The 15,204-nt window shown below is 53.2% G+C and overlaps 2 protein-coding genes and 1 long non-coding RNA gene across 7 annotated transcripts in view; 1 reads left to right on the top strand and 2 right to left on the bottom strand.

The window, feature by feature from the left end:
* Nucleotides 1-12,228, bottom strand: part of AP3D1 (adaptor related protein complex 3 subunit delta 1) — a 63,625-nt gene extending 51,397 nt beyond the window's left edge. For both annotated transcript variants that reach the window (XM_049098272.1, XM_049098274.1), the window contains exon 1: nucleotides 11,974-12,228. In XM_049098272.1, coding sequence (XP_048954229.1) covers nucleotides 11,974-12,213 — 240 coding nt within the window. In that variant the 5' untranslated portion in view covers nucleotides 12,214-12,228. The remainder of the gene's footprint in view (nucleotides 1-11,973) is intronic.
* LOC118351650 (uncharacterized) lies at nucleotides 310-1,883 on the bottom strand. Its single transcript, XR_004807415.2, has 2 exons — nucleotides 1,412-1,883; nucleotides 310-828 (listed from the first exon to the last, which is right to left on the bottom strand). It is a non-coding gene; the product is annotated as an uncharacterized LOC118351650 (long non-coding RNA).
* Nucleotides 12,229-12,650: 422 nt separating the features above from the next.
* Nucleotides 12,651-15,204, top strand: part of DOT1L (DOT1 like histone lysine methyltransferase) — a 65,161-nt gene continuing 62,607 nt past the window's right edge. For 2 of the 4 annotated variants that reach the window (XM_025456809.3, XM_025456808.3), the window contains exon 1: nucleotides 12,651-12,798. In XM_025456809.3, coding sequence (XP_025312594.1) covers nucleotides 12,718-12,798 — 81 coding nt within the window. In that variant the 5' untranslated portion in view covers nucleotides 12,651-12,717. The remainder of the gene's footprint in view (nucleotides 12,799-15,204) is intronic. The other 2 variants (XM_025456812.3, XM_049098375.1) reach the window with 2 other exon arrangements.

The following is a 15,204-nucleotide window of genomic DNA, read 5'->3' as shown; positions in this document are numbered from 1 at the left end:
ACCTGATATGCAGATAATATTTTCTTGTATTTTGTGGGTTGTCTTTTTCATTTTCTTGTTGGCGTTCTGTTAAGGCGCAAAAGGGTTTCATTCTGATGATGTGTAATTTATCTAAATTATATGCATGCGTGTGCATATTTTTAATGGATATGTGCTCTCATTTCTCCTGGCCACACATCCAGGAGTAGAATCTCTGGGCCATGGGTTATGTCTATGCTTAGTTTCAGTAGATAATGCCAAACAGTTATCTGAATTTATGATCCCCGCATCAGTGGTTGAGGTTTCCAGCACTATTTGCTCCCGCCAACACTCGGTTCTGTCAACAATGTTTATTCAATGAACACATGCATATACGTGATTGTTACGTGCCTGTCTGGCAGACCAGGAACCTGGATACTAGCGGCCTTCCCCCGTTACCCTGCATCCTAGTCCTCCGATTGGGACTGAGAAAGCACCTTCCCAGTGTGCCTGTGTGGGGAGGAGTCCCCGAGGGCTAGGCCCGGTTCCTGGGTGAACAATTTGGTACCTCCCCCCTACTTCCCCCAGAGACACCAATTAGGCTGTTTCAATGCCCTGCTAGCTGGGGAGGAGGTCCCAGCAATGAAGCCATCATCTTGCATCACTTGTGGTCCTGGTAACCACAGGCAGCGGGTTTGCTGGGGGGATGCAGAAGTGAGGTGGCAACAGAAGTGCAAGTCAGGCTTCCTGGGAGGTGGCTAGGAAGCCTTGAGGGGCCTGGTCCCAGTCAACGCTCCACCAGGAACACAACCCGACAGCGCGTCCTTGTCTTCTTAGCTGTGAAGCGCGGTCATGCTATTCCCCGTTGGCCTAATCTCATGGGAAGAAAGGAGGGCAAAGGTGTTCATTATATTGACATTGCTAATCGCGATAATGAGCATAAACGTTGAGCGTTTGTTCTAAGTTTTGTCCATGGTACATCATTTGATGCCCATACGTGGTTCATATAAAAATCAGAGGCTTAGCGCCTGCCTTTGGCCCAGGGCGCAATCCTGGAGGTCCAGGATCGAATCCCACATCAGGCTCCTGGTGCATGGAGCTTGCTTCTCCCTCTGCCTATGTCTCTGCCTCTCTCTCTCTCTCTCTCTCTCTCTGTGACTATCATAAATAAATAAAAAATTTTAAAAGAAATCAGAGGCTGGGTGGCTCAGTGGTTGAGCATCTGCTTTCTGCTCAGGGCAAGATCCCAAGGTCCTGGGACCATTGGTACATCTGCATGGGGTTTGGGAGGGGAGCCTGCCTCTCCCTCTGCCTGTGTCTCTGCCTCTCATGAATAAGTAAATAAAATCTTTAAAAAAAAAAATCAAAGATTGACCCCCCTCCTCCACACCACATGCAACTGCTAAGCAGCAGAGACAGGATTTGAACTCATATTTCAACCTCCGTGTCCCACCTTCAAAAATCCCACAGAGGGAAGCTCTGATTGGGCCTCTTCATCACCGCCCAAGGCCTCTGTTGGCTGGAAATCCCGCCCATCCGATAGGCTGCTCCTCCAACCTACAGGGCTGGATGCTTTGGCAAGGGAGCCAAACCCTGTGAAGGAACTCTGATCACATGACAGCATCACATGACAGTAAATACAGCTGCTCCGGCCCCCAAAAGTGAGGGGGGCCACTTCCCCCAAAGGCCCCCCTGTGCCTGTGGCAGGTGTTTGCATTTCTGGGGAAGAGAGAGATCCACCTGAGATACAGGACTGCCCATTAAATTTGAGTTTCCCTTGGGATCCCTGGGTGGTGCAGCGGTTTGGCGCCTGCCTTTGGCCCAGGGCGTGATCCTGGAGACCCGGGATCGAATCCCATGTTGGGCTCCCGGTGCATGGAGCCTGCTTCTCCCTCTGCCTGTGTCTCTGCCTCTCTCTCTCTCTCTCTCTGTGACTATCATAAATAAAAAAAATAAAAGCTCATTTCTTTTAAAAAAATAAATTTGAGTTTCCAGTGAACACTGACTTTTGTTTAACTGTAAGCATGTCCTGTTAAATATTTGGGACGTACTTACATTACAAAAATTATTCGCTGTTTATCTGAAGCTCAACTCTAACTTGGAATCCTGTATATTTAATTGCTAGATCTGGCGATGCTGGTTCCAGAGACTCCCTACCGCAGACGGTTCACAGGGAGGACGGGGGAATGACAGAGGGGAGAAGCTTGTGAGGACTCCATCCCCGCCTGGGCGCTAAAGCCCTTCTGGCTTGTGGATCCTGGTCCTACCTGCTCCCGCCTGTACTGTAGCCCTGCTCCCCCTGTTTCTTTCCCTTCTCTCCTCCCATGAAGAAGAGAGAAATATGTCTCGTTCCTCTCTTCTCTTGAATGATCCCAACATCCCCTGGAAGTCTGAACAATGAACCAACGTACCGACCTCTTTATGTTCATGCTGGAACTGTGGCTTGGAGCTACTGGATGGCTCATCTCACGTTAGCAACAGCTAATCCCAGCTTCTTCCTCTGTGTTTCAGGATAACCCTTTCCCCACCACTGTCCGCTTCAGTGCTGAAAGCCCATCTGATACGGACCTCCAGGGACTCCACTGTGGTCCCAGGAAGTTAGATTTATTAACTTGCCACAGCATATGAGACCACATAATAGAGGATGTATGGAGTGTCTCATGAAAAAAGGGGGGGGGGAAGGAAAGAGATGATGGATTTGAGGGAAAAGTAGAGTTTGGGTAATATTTACATGAAGCAGAGTTTGACGGGCTCAAAGCTAGCCAGAGCTATGAGTGAAGAGGTTGGTGTTAAGATTGGGCTAAGTTGCGGAGATGGAGTTTTGTTTCCTTGGAAACTGTCATGTGTGATGTTGTGTCTAGACAGCCTAGAAGCTCCTCACCTGGATGGGAAATGCAGACTACTTCTATGGGTCAACTTGACCTAGCGGGTTCAGACCCTCCAGACAAGAGCAAGATGTTGCATTCCCACCAATGAAACTGATTTTAGAGAACAACATTGTCCCTCCTATATCTTTAAACTTTAAACTATTTATTTATTTATTTATTTATTTATTTATTTATTTATCTATTTATTTGACAGAGAGAGAGAGCACAAGCATGAGGAGCAACAAAGCGAGAGAGAGAAGCAGACTCCACACTGAGCACGGACCCCGATGTGGGGCTCAATCCCAGGATCCTGAGATCATGACCTGAGCCAAAGGCAGATGCCACCCAGATGCTCCCTGCACTGTATCTTTTTTTAAGATTTTATTTATTTATTTAATTTCATTTTTTAAGATTTTATTTATTTATTCATGAGAGACACAGAGAGAGAGAGAGAGAGGCAGAGGGAGAAGGAGGCTCTCTGCAGGGAGCCCGATGCGGGACTTGATCCCAGGACCCCCAGATCAGGCCCTGAGCCAAAGGTTGATGCTCAACTGCTGAGCCACCCAGGCATCTCCCTGCACCATATCTTTATTTTTTTAAAAGATTTTATTTATTTATTCATGATAGTCACACAGAGAGAGACAGAGAGGCAGAGACACAGGCAGAGGGAGAAGCAGGCTCCATGCTGGGAGCCCGACGTGGGATTCAATCCCGGGTCTCCAGGATCACGCCCCGGGCCAAAGGCAGGCGCCAAACCGCTGCGCCACCCAGGGATCCCTGCACCATATCTTTAATGTGATGAACAGAAGCTATTCATACAGACTCACATCATATATCTCTGTCCCATTACTTGGAAGACTTAAAGTCCGTGGCACCCCGCACCCAGACCTTGATTTTCTAATACCATTCTCCAACAAAAGGAACCAGGACTCCGTGGAGAGATGGCTGCTTCTAGACTGAGGAAATACACAACATGAGCGTGGAGCATCTTGTAGTACCAGGAAGTCAGTGTTTAAACAAATCCACTACAAAGATGGGGTTATGTCAACAGGACGCAGGAACCAACTGAAAGCCCAGTGCCCAAAGCTGAAACAATTTTTGTAGTGAAATACAGCCAGGTTGGATTAAACTCAATTATAACATAAATATCTATGAATCCATATTGATGTAAATAAGTGATTAAAGAAATTAGTGGAAAAATAGACCTCCCAGGAAGAAAAATTCAAAAACAATTCTCATAAATACTCAACCCTCAAGGAGAGGGAGCATAATTTCCAACTTATAAATGTGAGGCATGCATAGCAGCTTGGAAACAAATGGAAAGAGGTGAGGGGAGAATAACTTATAGTGGAGACATCTGACAAACACACCTCAACCCGGTGATCAAGATCACCAGTGATAAGTCATATTGATAGAATGGACCCTTATTTTTTTAAGATTTATTTTTATTTATTTATGATAGACATAGAGAGAGAGAGAGAGAGAGGCAGAGACACAGGCAGAGGGAGAGGCAGGCTCCATGCCGGGAGCCCGATGTGGGACTCGATCCTGGGACTCCAGGATCGCGCCCTGGGCCAAAGGCAGGCACGAAACCGCTGAGCCACCCAGGGATCCCCTAGAATGGACCCTTCATTTGGGATGACACTTAACCTCTGTCATCTTTTTCGCTAACCTATAACTGCAGTCCAATCATAAGAAGAGCACCGACAGGCCCCAGTTCAGAAACATTGTACAAGATGCCTGATCAGCACTCCTCAAAACTGTCAAGGTCATTAAAAAACAGAAACAGGGATCCCTGGGTGGCGCAGCGGTTTGGCGCCTGCCTTTGGCCCAGGGCGCGATCCTGGAGACCCGGGATCGAATCCCACGTCGGGCTCCCGGTGCATGGAGCCTGCTTCTCCCTCCACCTGTGTCTCTGCCTCTCTCTCTCTCTCTCACTGTGTGCCTATCATAAATAAATAAAATAAAAAAATTAAAAATGGATGATATATCTTAAAACAAACAAACAAACAAACAAAAACAAAAAAATACCAAGAAAATCGGGCACCTGGGTGGCTCAGTGGTTGAGCGTCTGCTTTTGGCTCAGGTTGTAATCCCGGGGTCCTGGGATTGAATCCCACATTGGGTTCCCTACAGGGAGCCTGCTTTTCCCTCTGCCTGTGTCTCTGCCTCTCTCTCTCTCTCTGTGACTATCATAAATAAATAAAAATAAAAAAAAACATATTTAAAATAAAATCTTTAAAAAAAACAACAAACAGGAAAATCTGAGCAACTGCCTCAGCCAAGAAGAGCTCAAGAAGACATGACCACTAAATATCATGCAGTCTCCTGGACGGGATCCTGGAACCAAAAATGACATAGAATTGGGAAAGTCCTGGAGTCAGGAAGTAGGTGGTGGGAGCCAAAGGTTGGGGGAGGTAAGTGTTTAATGGGGACAGAATTTCAGCTTGAGATGATGAAAGGTTTTGGAGATAGATGGTGGTGTTACACAACACTGCAAATGTTCTTAATACCACCAAAATGTAAACTTAAAAATGGCAAATTTTATGTTATGTGTATTTTGCCACAATTAAAACCAGCAGCAACAGCAGCACCAGCAGACTCCAAGAATCCTATGTGCTTGACGAGATAGATGGTTTCTGGAGGCTGCCACGTGGTCACAATAACAGAATAGTTTCTTTGTTTGTTTGTTTGTTTGTCCTTTGTTTTGAATCAGCATGCTCAAAACAACTGGTATAATTTTTAGAGGCCAAAACTTGGACACTTGAGGTTGTCCAGGAGTGCTTTGCATAATTCCTAAGAGATATGTCAGTAAAGGGAGGGCTCTCCTCAATCACAGATCTGCTTACTGCTCATCGGTTGGGACTCTCCAAGTGTGAAAATATTTAGAGGTTCCAGGAAAGCTCTAAGCTCTTGGGCTGCCCTAGAACTACCTCTCTACCCCACCCCCCAACTCGAGGCCCAGTAAGGACCTGGAAAAAAACGGAGTCCTGGGGTGTAGTTAGCAAGACAAGTAGGAGTTAGAACAGCAGAGACCCAACCCCCTGGCTGTGAAAGGGAAGCGGTGGGGGGCGGGGGGGAGGGCATGGGGGGAGTGTTTCAGTACCACGGAGAGCTCTAAGCTGCCCAGAAAAGGCTAAACGGCCAAATCCTGCCAGAGTGTGTGTGGAGGGGCCTGGGGCAGGCGAGGGGACCGGGGGTGGGGTGGGCGCGGAGCAGGGATGCAGGAGCCTGGACTAAAGTGGGTGAGAGAGATGTAACCTCAGACCCCAGGAACTTTATTGGGGGGTGGAGAGCTCTCCAGTAGATCTGCCTTAGTGAGAAACTGGGTTCCTGCTTTTCTGAATCCTATGTTCAGCTCTGCATTGCCTTCCTCCTGCCCACAGGCGCTTGGCATCCTGCACGTCGCAGCCCTGGTTAACAGGCTGGGCTCTGGAGTTAGACCAACCCAGCTCAACCATGACTAGCCGCTTGTGACTCGGGTAATCACTAAACCCATCCAAGCCTGAGTGTTTTTTTTTTTTTTTTCACCTGCAAAGTAGATGTCCCTCAGAGATGTCCACCTCCTAATCGCCAGGACTTATGGAAATGTTAGGTCACGTGGCAAAAGGAACTAAGGTTGTAGATGGATTTGAAGTTGTGAACAAGCTAGCTTTAAAATGAGAGTTTATCCTGGATTGTCTGGGTGGACTCAAGGTAATCATAAGGCTCCTTAAAAGTGGAAGATGGTCAGGGAAGTAGCAGCTGGAGCTGCTGCTGGCCCTGGAGATGAGGAAAGGCCATGAGGCAAGGAATGCTGGCGGCTTCTAGAAGCTGCAAAAGGCAGGGAGATGAATCCTCCCCCTAGACCTCCAGAATGGAGCAAAGCTCTGCCCACACCTTGGTTTTAGCCTGGTGCTTTACTCAGAGTACTCCAGAGATACAATGTATGTAAGACAGTAAATTTATGTTGTTTTATTTTATTTTATTTTTTTAAAGATTTATATATTTATTCATTCAGAGAGAGCGAAGAGAGAGGCAGAGACACAGGCAGAGGGAGAAGCAGGCTCCATGCAGGAAGCCCGATGTGGGACTCGATCCTGGGTCTCCAGGATCACACCCCGGGCCGCAGGCGGCGCTAAATCGCTGTGCCACCGGGGCTGCCCAATTTGTGTTGTTTTAGTTTGTGGTTCTTGGCTACAGCATCCATAGGAAACTGATACAAAAAGAATATCCCCCCCCCCCCGGGGTCCTTGCAGGATCAAGTGAGATTGTGTATAGAGAGCTTGGCTTAGCCCAGGCATACAGTCAGTGCTCAATAATTGGAAATGGTTGAGTTGTGAAAAAGTCTTATTGCAGGGAACTCAGAAAACCCTGGGCTTCCGAGGTACAGGGACCCGGATCCTGGAGCAGAAGGAATCCGTTCTCTCCTATTACTGCTGCTACTTCTGACTTTAAAGTGGGCCCCCACCAGCTGGCAGCTTCACCATTTCCCTGCTGGGGAAAATTTGGTGAATTCACCGAGATTTCCCAGAGCATCTGGCAATCAGATGTTATCCTGTGCTTGTTGGTCTTTACTATGAGAAAAAAAAAAAAAAAAAAACTATTTGTGGGCCTTGTGGGGTGTGTCATAAAAGCCATCAGTGTAGTGGAAATGGTCATGAGCTAAATTTCCACTAGAAGAAAATACCTGAGTTACAGAGTGGAGGGCTGGGATCCTGCATGGGGTGAAGGATGGGGAGGTAATCCACTGTTTGCTGTGCTTTGAGCTCCCATAACCTAAACCAGAGGATCAGCAAACCACAGCCCCTGGAGCCAAATGGTGCAGGAAAATTGAGGGGGTGTTACATTTGGGGACGGGGGTGCTCTGCCCCAGCCCCCTGCAAGCATGCGTGGTAGGCATGCATGGCAAGGCAGCTGATTCCAAGAGGCAAGTGTGCTTGTGCCTCATATCAGGGGCTGACACACTTTCTGTAAAGGACCAGGGAGTCAATATGTTGGCTCAACTGTGCAGTGGTGGTGGAAAAGCAGTGGTAGTTGATGTGCAAATGAATGCATATGGTTGTGTTCCAATAAAACTTTACAAAAATAAGAAAGTGGGCTGGCTTAGACCCTATCCTAAGCCAACCCTCTTTAAAAGAGAAAGTATGTGCCCTTAAAGTCTCTCAAAATAACTTCAAGAGGTCTGGAAGCTTCCATTCTTTTTTATTTTTTTTAACCCATTTATTTACTTTAGGGGCGAGGTGCAGAGGCAGAGGGAAAGAGTCTTAAGCAGACTCCACGCTGAGCACAGAGCCTGACTTGGGGCTCGATCTCACGACCCTGAGATCATGACCTGAGCTGAAACCAAGATTCAGATGCCCAACAGACTGAGCCACGCGGGTGCCCCTGGAAGCCTCCATCCTTATCCTCTTACTGACATTAGAACACCTTAAGGCTCGTCTACTGGAAGATGAGACCAGAAAGTAGAGGTGAGCCAGCCCAGCTGAAGCCCTTTAGACCAACCAGCCTATCACTGGCCCATTGAATGGTCACATGTATGTGAATAAATCCCAGGCAAGACCAGCAGGAGAAATATCTGGGCTCGGTCCAAACTGCTAACCTACAGAGCAACGTATTTGCAAGTATGTTTACGTACCTATATACGTATATGTGTATATTTAAATACAAATATGAACTTGCTCATCATGCTAATCTGCACCCTGCTCTTTTAAATACAACCTATCGTGTCCATCTTTCTCCATGAGGACACTTTTTAAAGTTTCATCTGCTGGATGACCTTTAACTTGGCATACAGATTTGTGATCCTCCTTCCCTGTCACACAGATGCATCCGTGCACCCACTCTTGCCAAGAGTGATCTCACTGACCCTAGGACAAAGCAAATGACACAACAGGAATACCGAGAGAGGGTTCTCAGGGGGTTCTATATTTCTGGGACAGAGGCCTATCCTTGTCTGCAAAGCTGGTTATCATGATTATATTCGCTTCCACTTTTTAAATATAATTGCGATAAAATATGCTTAAAAATTTTTAAATGATTAAGATGGTAAACGTTATTTTTATTGAAGCATAATTAACATGCTATAGTGTTAGTTTCAGGTGTACAGGTGATTTGAAAATTATATACATCATGAAATGCTTACCAATGTAAGTGTAGTTACCGTCTTAGCCGTGTCTAAGTGCATGGCTCAGGGCACGAAGCACACTCACCCCTCCGGGCACCCAGCCCTTCTGACCCCTGGTGGGCTCAAGCTCAGCTCTGCGGTTGCATATCCCCAGTGCCTGTGCAAGGGTGGGGGTCCCACTGCAGCCGCTGGTGGCAGAGCGCGCCTGTCTCTCCCTCTCCCACTTTCCCCCATGCCAGGCTCTTCTCTGCGCCTCTCAAATCATCAACCTGCACTCGAGTCCTTGATCTCAGCGTCGACTCCGGGGAACTTCTGTGGCCAGAAGAGGTGACTCTGCAAAGAGCTAGCAGCCCCAGGCGGGTGACAGAGTCTGTAGTGTGTGGGGGGCCGGCACTACCTCTCCAGCTCTGAGGGCCATGTGGATGGGCGCACACGCCTGTCGTTTCATCCCTAGGGCCTGTCTCAGCCCGGCCTGGCTGCCTCTCGCTACATCACCTCCAAGGGTGCAGTCCCTTGGCTGATGGAGTCCCCGCCCTGGCAGGATTCTAGGGGAACTAATTGGTCAGAATAATGTTGGAGCAGAGTCTCCCCATCGGCACTGCTGACATTGGGGCCAGGCTGTTCTCTGGGGGGGTGTCCTGGGCGCTGTGGGGTTTGAGCAGCATCCCTGGCCCCACACACTCGATGTCAGCCTCACCCCTAGTTGTGACAAGCAGAGATGTCCCCAGACATGGCCCAGTGTCCCCTGAGGGGCAGGATTGCTTGAGGTGAGAGCAGCTGTGTTGGGGCAGCCCGTGTGGGCCCCTTTCGTTTCAGGACCTGCATTTAAAGCTGCCCCTTCTCCCTCTCCCTCTCTTCGGTGGTCTCCTCGGCACCATCCCCACATGCTAAATTAAGTCTTACCAGCTTATCGTTTGCTGCCCTTTCTGGGACGCGAGCTCTGTGAGGGCATGGGTTTCCATCCACTGTCCGGGCTGCTATGTTCCCAGCATCTGGAAGAGGACCTGCCTTGTAGCAGATGCTTAAGAAATGCTTGTCGAATAAAGGAGGTGAGCAAAGAGATGAGTGGACGGGTGAAGGTTCCCAGGAAGGAAGGCAGGTGGGAGAGATTTCCTTTCCAGCTGCGTGGGGGTGGAAGTTAAATGCTCAGTAGACTAATGAGCCGTCTCTGCCCAGAACAGAGGGGTTCCCCATGTTTCCAAGTGCCAAGACTGGGACAGTCCTGGGCAAACTGGATGGCAGGTCACCCTACGAACCACTGTAACGGTACCAACAGCAATGCTGATGGCAAATAACTTCTTTGTACCAGGCAGGCACTGTTCTAGCACTTTCTGTGGTAACTGACTCAACCCTCTCAAACATCCTGAGGCAGGGACTGCTGGCATCAGCTGCTCAAATGAGGAAATCAGCAGAGGTTCAGAGACTCACCCAAAGTCAGCCGGCAGGGAAGGGTGGGCCAGGATTGGAATTCTGTGGGTACGGAGCAGGTGTAAAGCATACTCTGCGGCCCCACCTTGTCTGTGGGGTCCAGGAAGATTCTGGAGGATGTGAACAGAGAACCAGACTAATGGCAGAGGGAGGAGTCTTAGGAAGAATGTTCTAAGCAGGGGAAAGGCACGTGCTGATGGCCCCAGGCCAAGGTCGCACTCCTCCAGGGCTTGGCCTGACATCCCTCAGATGGTGGGGGGCAGGCAGGGGAGGGGTGGGATGGGAAGCAGCTGTCTGTGGCCACTCTGGTTGGCTGCCGGAGTCAGCGTCTGAAAGGTCCCTGGTCGGGGGTCTCTGCGCAGCAAGGAGAGGGTAGATAATAGATAGAGGGAGGGGAGGGAGGGGACTAGATGGAGGAGGCGGGAGGAGGGAGGAGGAAGAGAGGGTGTTTCCTGAGACACATGCTTTGGCTGCCTCTGTGTCCTATGGGACGGATGGAAGCTAAAAATAGCCTGAGAGCCGGGGACCCCGAGATGACTGACTGGCTTTCCACCCTGGGAGGACAAGGGGTGGCTCTGGGCTTTGGGTTCCTCAGGCTGGGGACCCTAACCCTCGTCTCTAGGGCCTGGCAGGCTGTCCTGAGCTCACAAAGTTCAGGTTGGTTGTGTGATCCATGGGAGGTTTGTCCCTCTCCGGAGCCCTCCCTCCCTGTCACCTGGGTAACCGTCTGGCCCCCCCACTCCTCTTCCTGCTTCTTCCTTTACCGCCCCACCCAAACTTCGGACCCATTCTCTGCAGAGCAACCAGGGCTGTTTTTAGAAAGGTTTGTATTGACAGACCTACATAAAGTGCAGGACAGATACCTTCTCACAGGTGAATGTCCCTTCGTAACCCCTCTGACCCCTGGGGTAACCACTGTCCTGACTTCTAATGCCCTCGGTTACCTGGCCTTGGTCTAGAGCTTCCAATAAATGGAAGCTACTGCAGCTGGTCTTTCGGACCTCGCCTCTTTCCCTCTGCATCGGGCGGCCACTGCGGTACTGCGGCGCTGTCAGAGCTCTACCTTCCACCTGCCTGACCTTGGGCAGGTCACTGCGCCTCAGGCTCCTCACCTGGCAAGAACGGACACCATCACCTGCGCTCCTGGGAAGCTGTGACACCTCAGGGAGGTACCGAAGGGGCAGGTGTGTGTGGCTCCCTTGCTGACACATAGCGGGGGCTCCATTATAACAGGTGTATCAGGGTTCTCCAGACACGCGAGAATCCGTAGAAAGTCTGTGCGTGCGCGTCTACACACACACACACAAAGACGTATAGGTGTGCATGCGGCCTGTATACACGTGCAACACACCCACACGCATAAAACATGCAATGCACATGTGCAGACATATGCACACGTACACAACAGGCACAGGCATGCACGGCACGCAGGTGCATATGTAGATGTGTGCACACATACAGGTGAGCAGGCATGGCACGCGCTGTGTGTACAGGCTTGCACGGAGAACATAGGTACACACGGGCGCGACACGCACACGCCTGTGAGCAGACACCTGCACCGCACATGGCGCACACGCACAAACGCACAGCTCCGTATTATACACCCGCACATACTGCTATTTGAGGGACTTGAGTCGTGTTCACGTCGAGCCAGAAAATCCGCAGGGAAGAGCCGACGCCGCAGCCAGGGCCCGGAGGCCGCCGCACCGAGCGAGCGGCAACCCGGCGCCCCCCGCACACGCTCCTCCGTCCAGCGCGCGCGGCGGGCGTCCCGGCCCGGCGGGAGTCGCGGCGGCCCCGGGCGCGCGGAGGGAGGGGCCCCCGCTCCTCCGGGGCGGGGCTCGAGTCTGTCATCCCCGGCCCGCGGGGTCTCCCCGGGTCCCCGCGTCGGGCCGGCGGGGGCGGCCGAGGGCAGCCGAGGACGTGCGTGCGTGCGTGCGTGCGGGCGAGCCCACGGGGCGGGCGGCGGGGGGGGGCGCGCGCGGCGCGGCGGGCGGGGCAGCGGGCGCGCGCCGCCTCCTCGCGCCGGCCCCCCCCCGCGCGCGCGCGGCGAATGGTTCGGCCCGGCCCCCGGCTCATTGTGCTCGCCTCACGCCGGCCCAAGATGGCGGCGGCGCTGGAGGCCCCGGGCCTGTGACCACAAAGAGGAGCCGGGGGCCGGACGGGAGCGCGGCGGCGGCGGCGGCGGCGGCGGCGGCGGCGGCGCGGCCGAGGCCCAGGCCAGCCCCCTCCCCTCAGCCTCCCGCCCTCCCGCGCTCCGCCCGCCCTCCTCCGCCCGCCGCCCCGCCCCCCGCCGGCGGCGCCGCGCCCCTCCCCCAGCCGCCCGACTAGCATGGTGCGGCGGCCGCGCGCGCCGACATGGGGGAGAAGCTGGAGCTGAGGCTCAAGTCGCCCGTGGGGGCCGAGCCCGCCGTCTACCCGTGGCCGCTGCCGGTCTACGTGAGTGCCGCCCCCGCCGGGTCCCGCGGAGCCCCCGCCCGAGGGCCGTTTGCGGGGCGGGGCGGGCGCGGGCGCGGGGGGCGCCGGGCTGCGGAGCCGGGGACCCGCGGGGGGGACGGGCCGGGGCCTCGGGGCGCCCGGCGGGGGAGCCCGCGCGCCGCGGCCCTCGCGCGCGCCGGGGGTGTCAGGTTTTGGGGAGCGCCGGCGGCCGGGGGCGGGGCGGGTCGGGGTCGGCGGCCCCCGCCCTCCGCCGCCGCGGGGTTTCGCGGCTTCCAGCCCGCCGCGCGCGCCGGAGTTTTTCTATTTTTGCTCCTCCTGCGGCCGGAGGCGAGGTCGAGCCCGGGCCCTGGCTTTTCCGGCGGGCAGCGCCCGTGTGTCCGTGTGTCTGTGCGTGTGCGCGCGCGTGTCCGTCCGTCCGGCCGCCCGAGCCCTGCGCAAGGCGGGAAGACCGACGTCCGAGGTGACGAAACTGGGGAGAACCTTCAAAACTCCAACCGTCCCGCCGGCCCCCGCCGCTCCGCCCTAGTGACAGCGCTCCGCACGCGCCCGTTGGCTGGCCGGCGCATTCTTTAAAACCGAATTATTATTGTTATTTTTATTATTATTTTTTTTTTCATCCTCAGCTTGCAGGCAGCACGGTCACTCTTTAGCCCAGCGCGGCTCTGGGAGTTTTGACAGATGCATCCCCAGCAGACAGCAGAGGCCGGCCGCCCCTTGCCGCCAGCTAGCTCGCCTCTTTGCTGCCGGGTGCCGCCGCTCTCTCTGTCCCTATGCCTTTTCCAGAAAGTCCGATAAACGGAATCAGCAGCTGGCAGCCTTTGATTCTGGCTGCTTCGGCTGCGCAGAGCCGTGTTGCCGTGGGTATGGGAAGGCCGTGTCCAGCCCCATCTTTTCATTTCCATGTTGTGCTGGCCAGTGGTGTTGGGCCGCAGCGCGCGCGCGGGATGGGGATGCTTGCAGGTAGGGGGTGGTGGTTAGGGATAAAGCTGCTACGAGCATGTGGAGGCAGGTTTCTGCATGAACTTGACTTTCCGTGTTGGGAAGCGTTCAGGAGGAGGACAGGGCGGTGAGGCCTGTGAGGCTGCGTGCGACATTTGTGCATCCCCCCCTGGTCGGCGTTGCGGAGTCCTGGGAGGGTGAAGAAACGCCCCGGGACCCACTGTCCAGGCTCTGGATACCCAGGTGAAAGTTCATCCAGGCAGCCGCATCATCCCCATCCATCATCACCGTTTTTAACTTGGAGCAGAGCAAGGCTGCGGCGGTTCGTGCCTGTTGTAAATAAGGCCTTCTGTGTTGGACCTGGCGGGACCTGGCTTTCTAGGGGTCGGTGGTTCTGAACTACGGAGTGTCTTTCCCTCACCGGCCAGGCCCCCCGGTTGGCAGGGGAGGGCATCGTTCTGCCTGGCGTCGCAGGCCTTTTCCTGGTGTGGCTGTCCACTGCCAGGCCAGTGGGCAGGTGGGCCCCGCAAAGTCTTCAGCTCCCTGCAGTGGCAAGCAACGCTCTTGCTACAGCTTTGTAGTGAAGTCTGTTAATTTTCTGTATCCCTGCTGAGGAGGAAGTTTGCCTTCTCATGAAGAGGGAGGGGCAGTCCTTTTAGGAGGCTTCGTTTTGTGACGATTCAGTGATGAACACGTTAAGAAAACGGACAGCTTCGTAAGTTAACTTTTCAGAAGATCGGATTATCATTTGACTGCCTGCGTGAAATGACGGGGCCTGTTTGTTCATGGATCCATTCATTCTGCCGGCACCTACCGGATACTTAGTGTCCCTGCGGATGCAGAGGGCAGTAGATGGTATTCCCATCCCCAGGAAACTTATAAATGTAGGGAAGTAGGTGATCTATAAACACAAAAGTTTGGCAGTTACGCTGCCACCGCAGAGATGGCTGTCAGCTGAGGTGGTCCTGGAGGGAGGGGCTCCTGGTTTTGCCCTGGGGAAGGTATGGGTGGTTTCTTGGAGGTGGGGGCGTCTGTGGGAGGAAGTAGGGACAGCCACAACCACCCACACTGGGAAATGCCTACAGTCAGAAACAGGCTTTTGGGGAAATTGACAAATAGGCAGAAATAAGAGTTTTTGGGAAATTGATAAATAGGAGGAGGGGGGCAGGCTGAGTTCTGCTCCTTCCATGACTTCAAGTTCTAGGATACCTGCCTGCAGCTCACCATGGCCCTGCTTTTGGTGGGAAAACCAGGTCTCAACTGGAAGGGAGGTGGTGGTATTTTTGGCTCTCTGGCAGCAGGGCAAGAACCTGCGAGGGCGTGTGGAGTGGTCCATCCCCTCCATGACTTATTAAGCCTGTGGGCGGGGGAGCAGCCCCAGCGTGACTGTCCCCGCCTACAGCTTCCTCTGGGGAGCCCACGATTCTCTGATGAATGCCCTCTGAGCAGTCATGCCCTTTATGCAGG

This window comes from Canis lupus, chromosome 20 (assembly GCF_003254725.2).
Source record: "Canis lupus dingo isolate Sandy chromosome 20, ASM325472v2, whole genome shotgun sequence".
Classification (NCBI taxonomy): Eukaryota; Metazoa; Chordata; class Mammalia; order Carnivora; family Canidae; genus Canis; species Canis lupus.
Note: the sequence above shows the minus strand (reverse complement) of the source record. Positions and strands in the feature narration are given on the sequence as shown.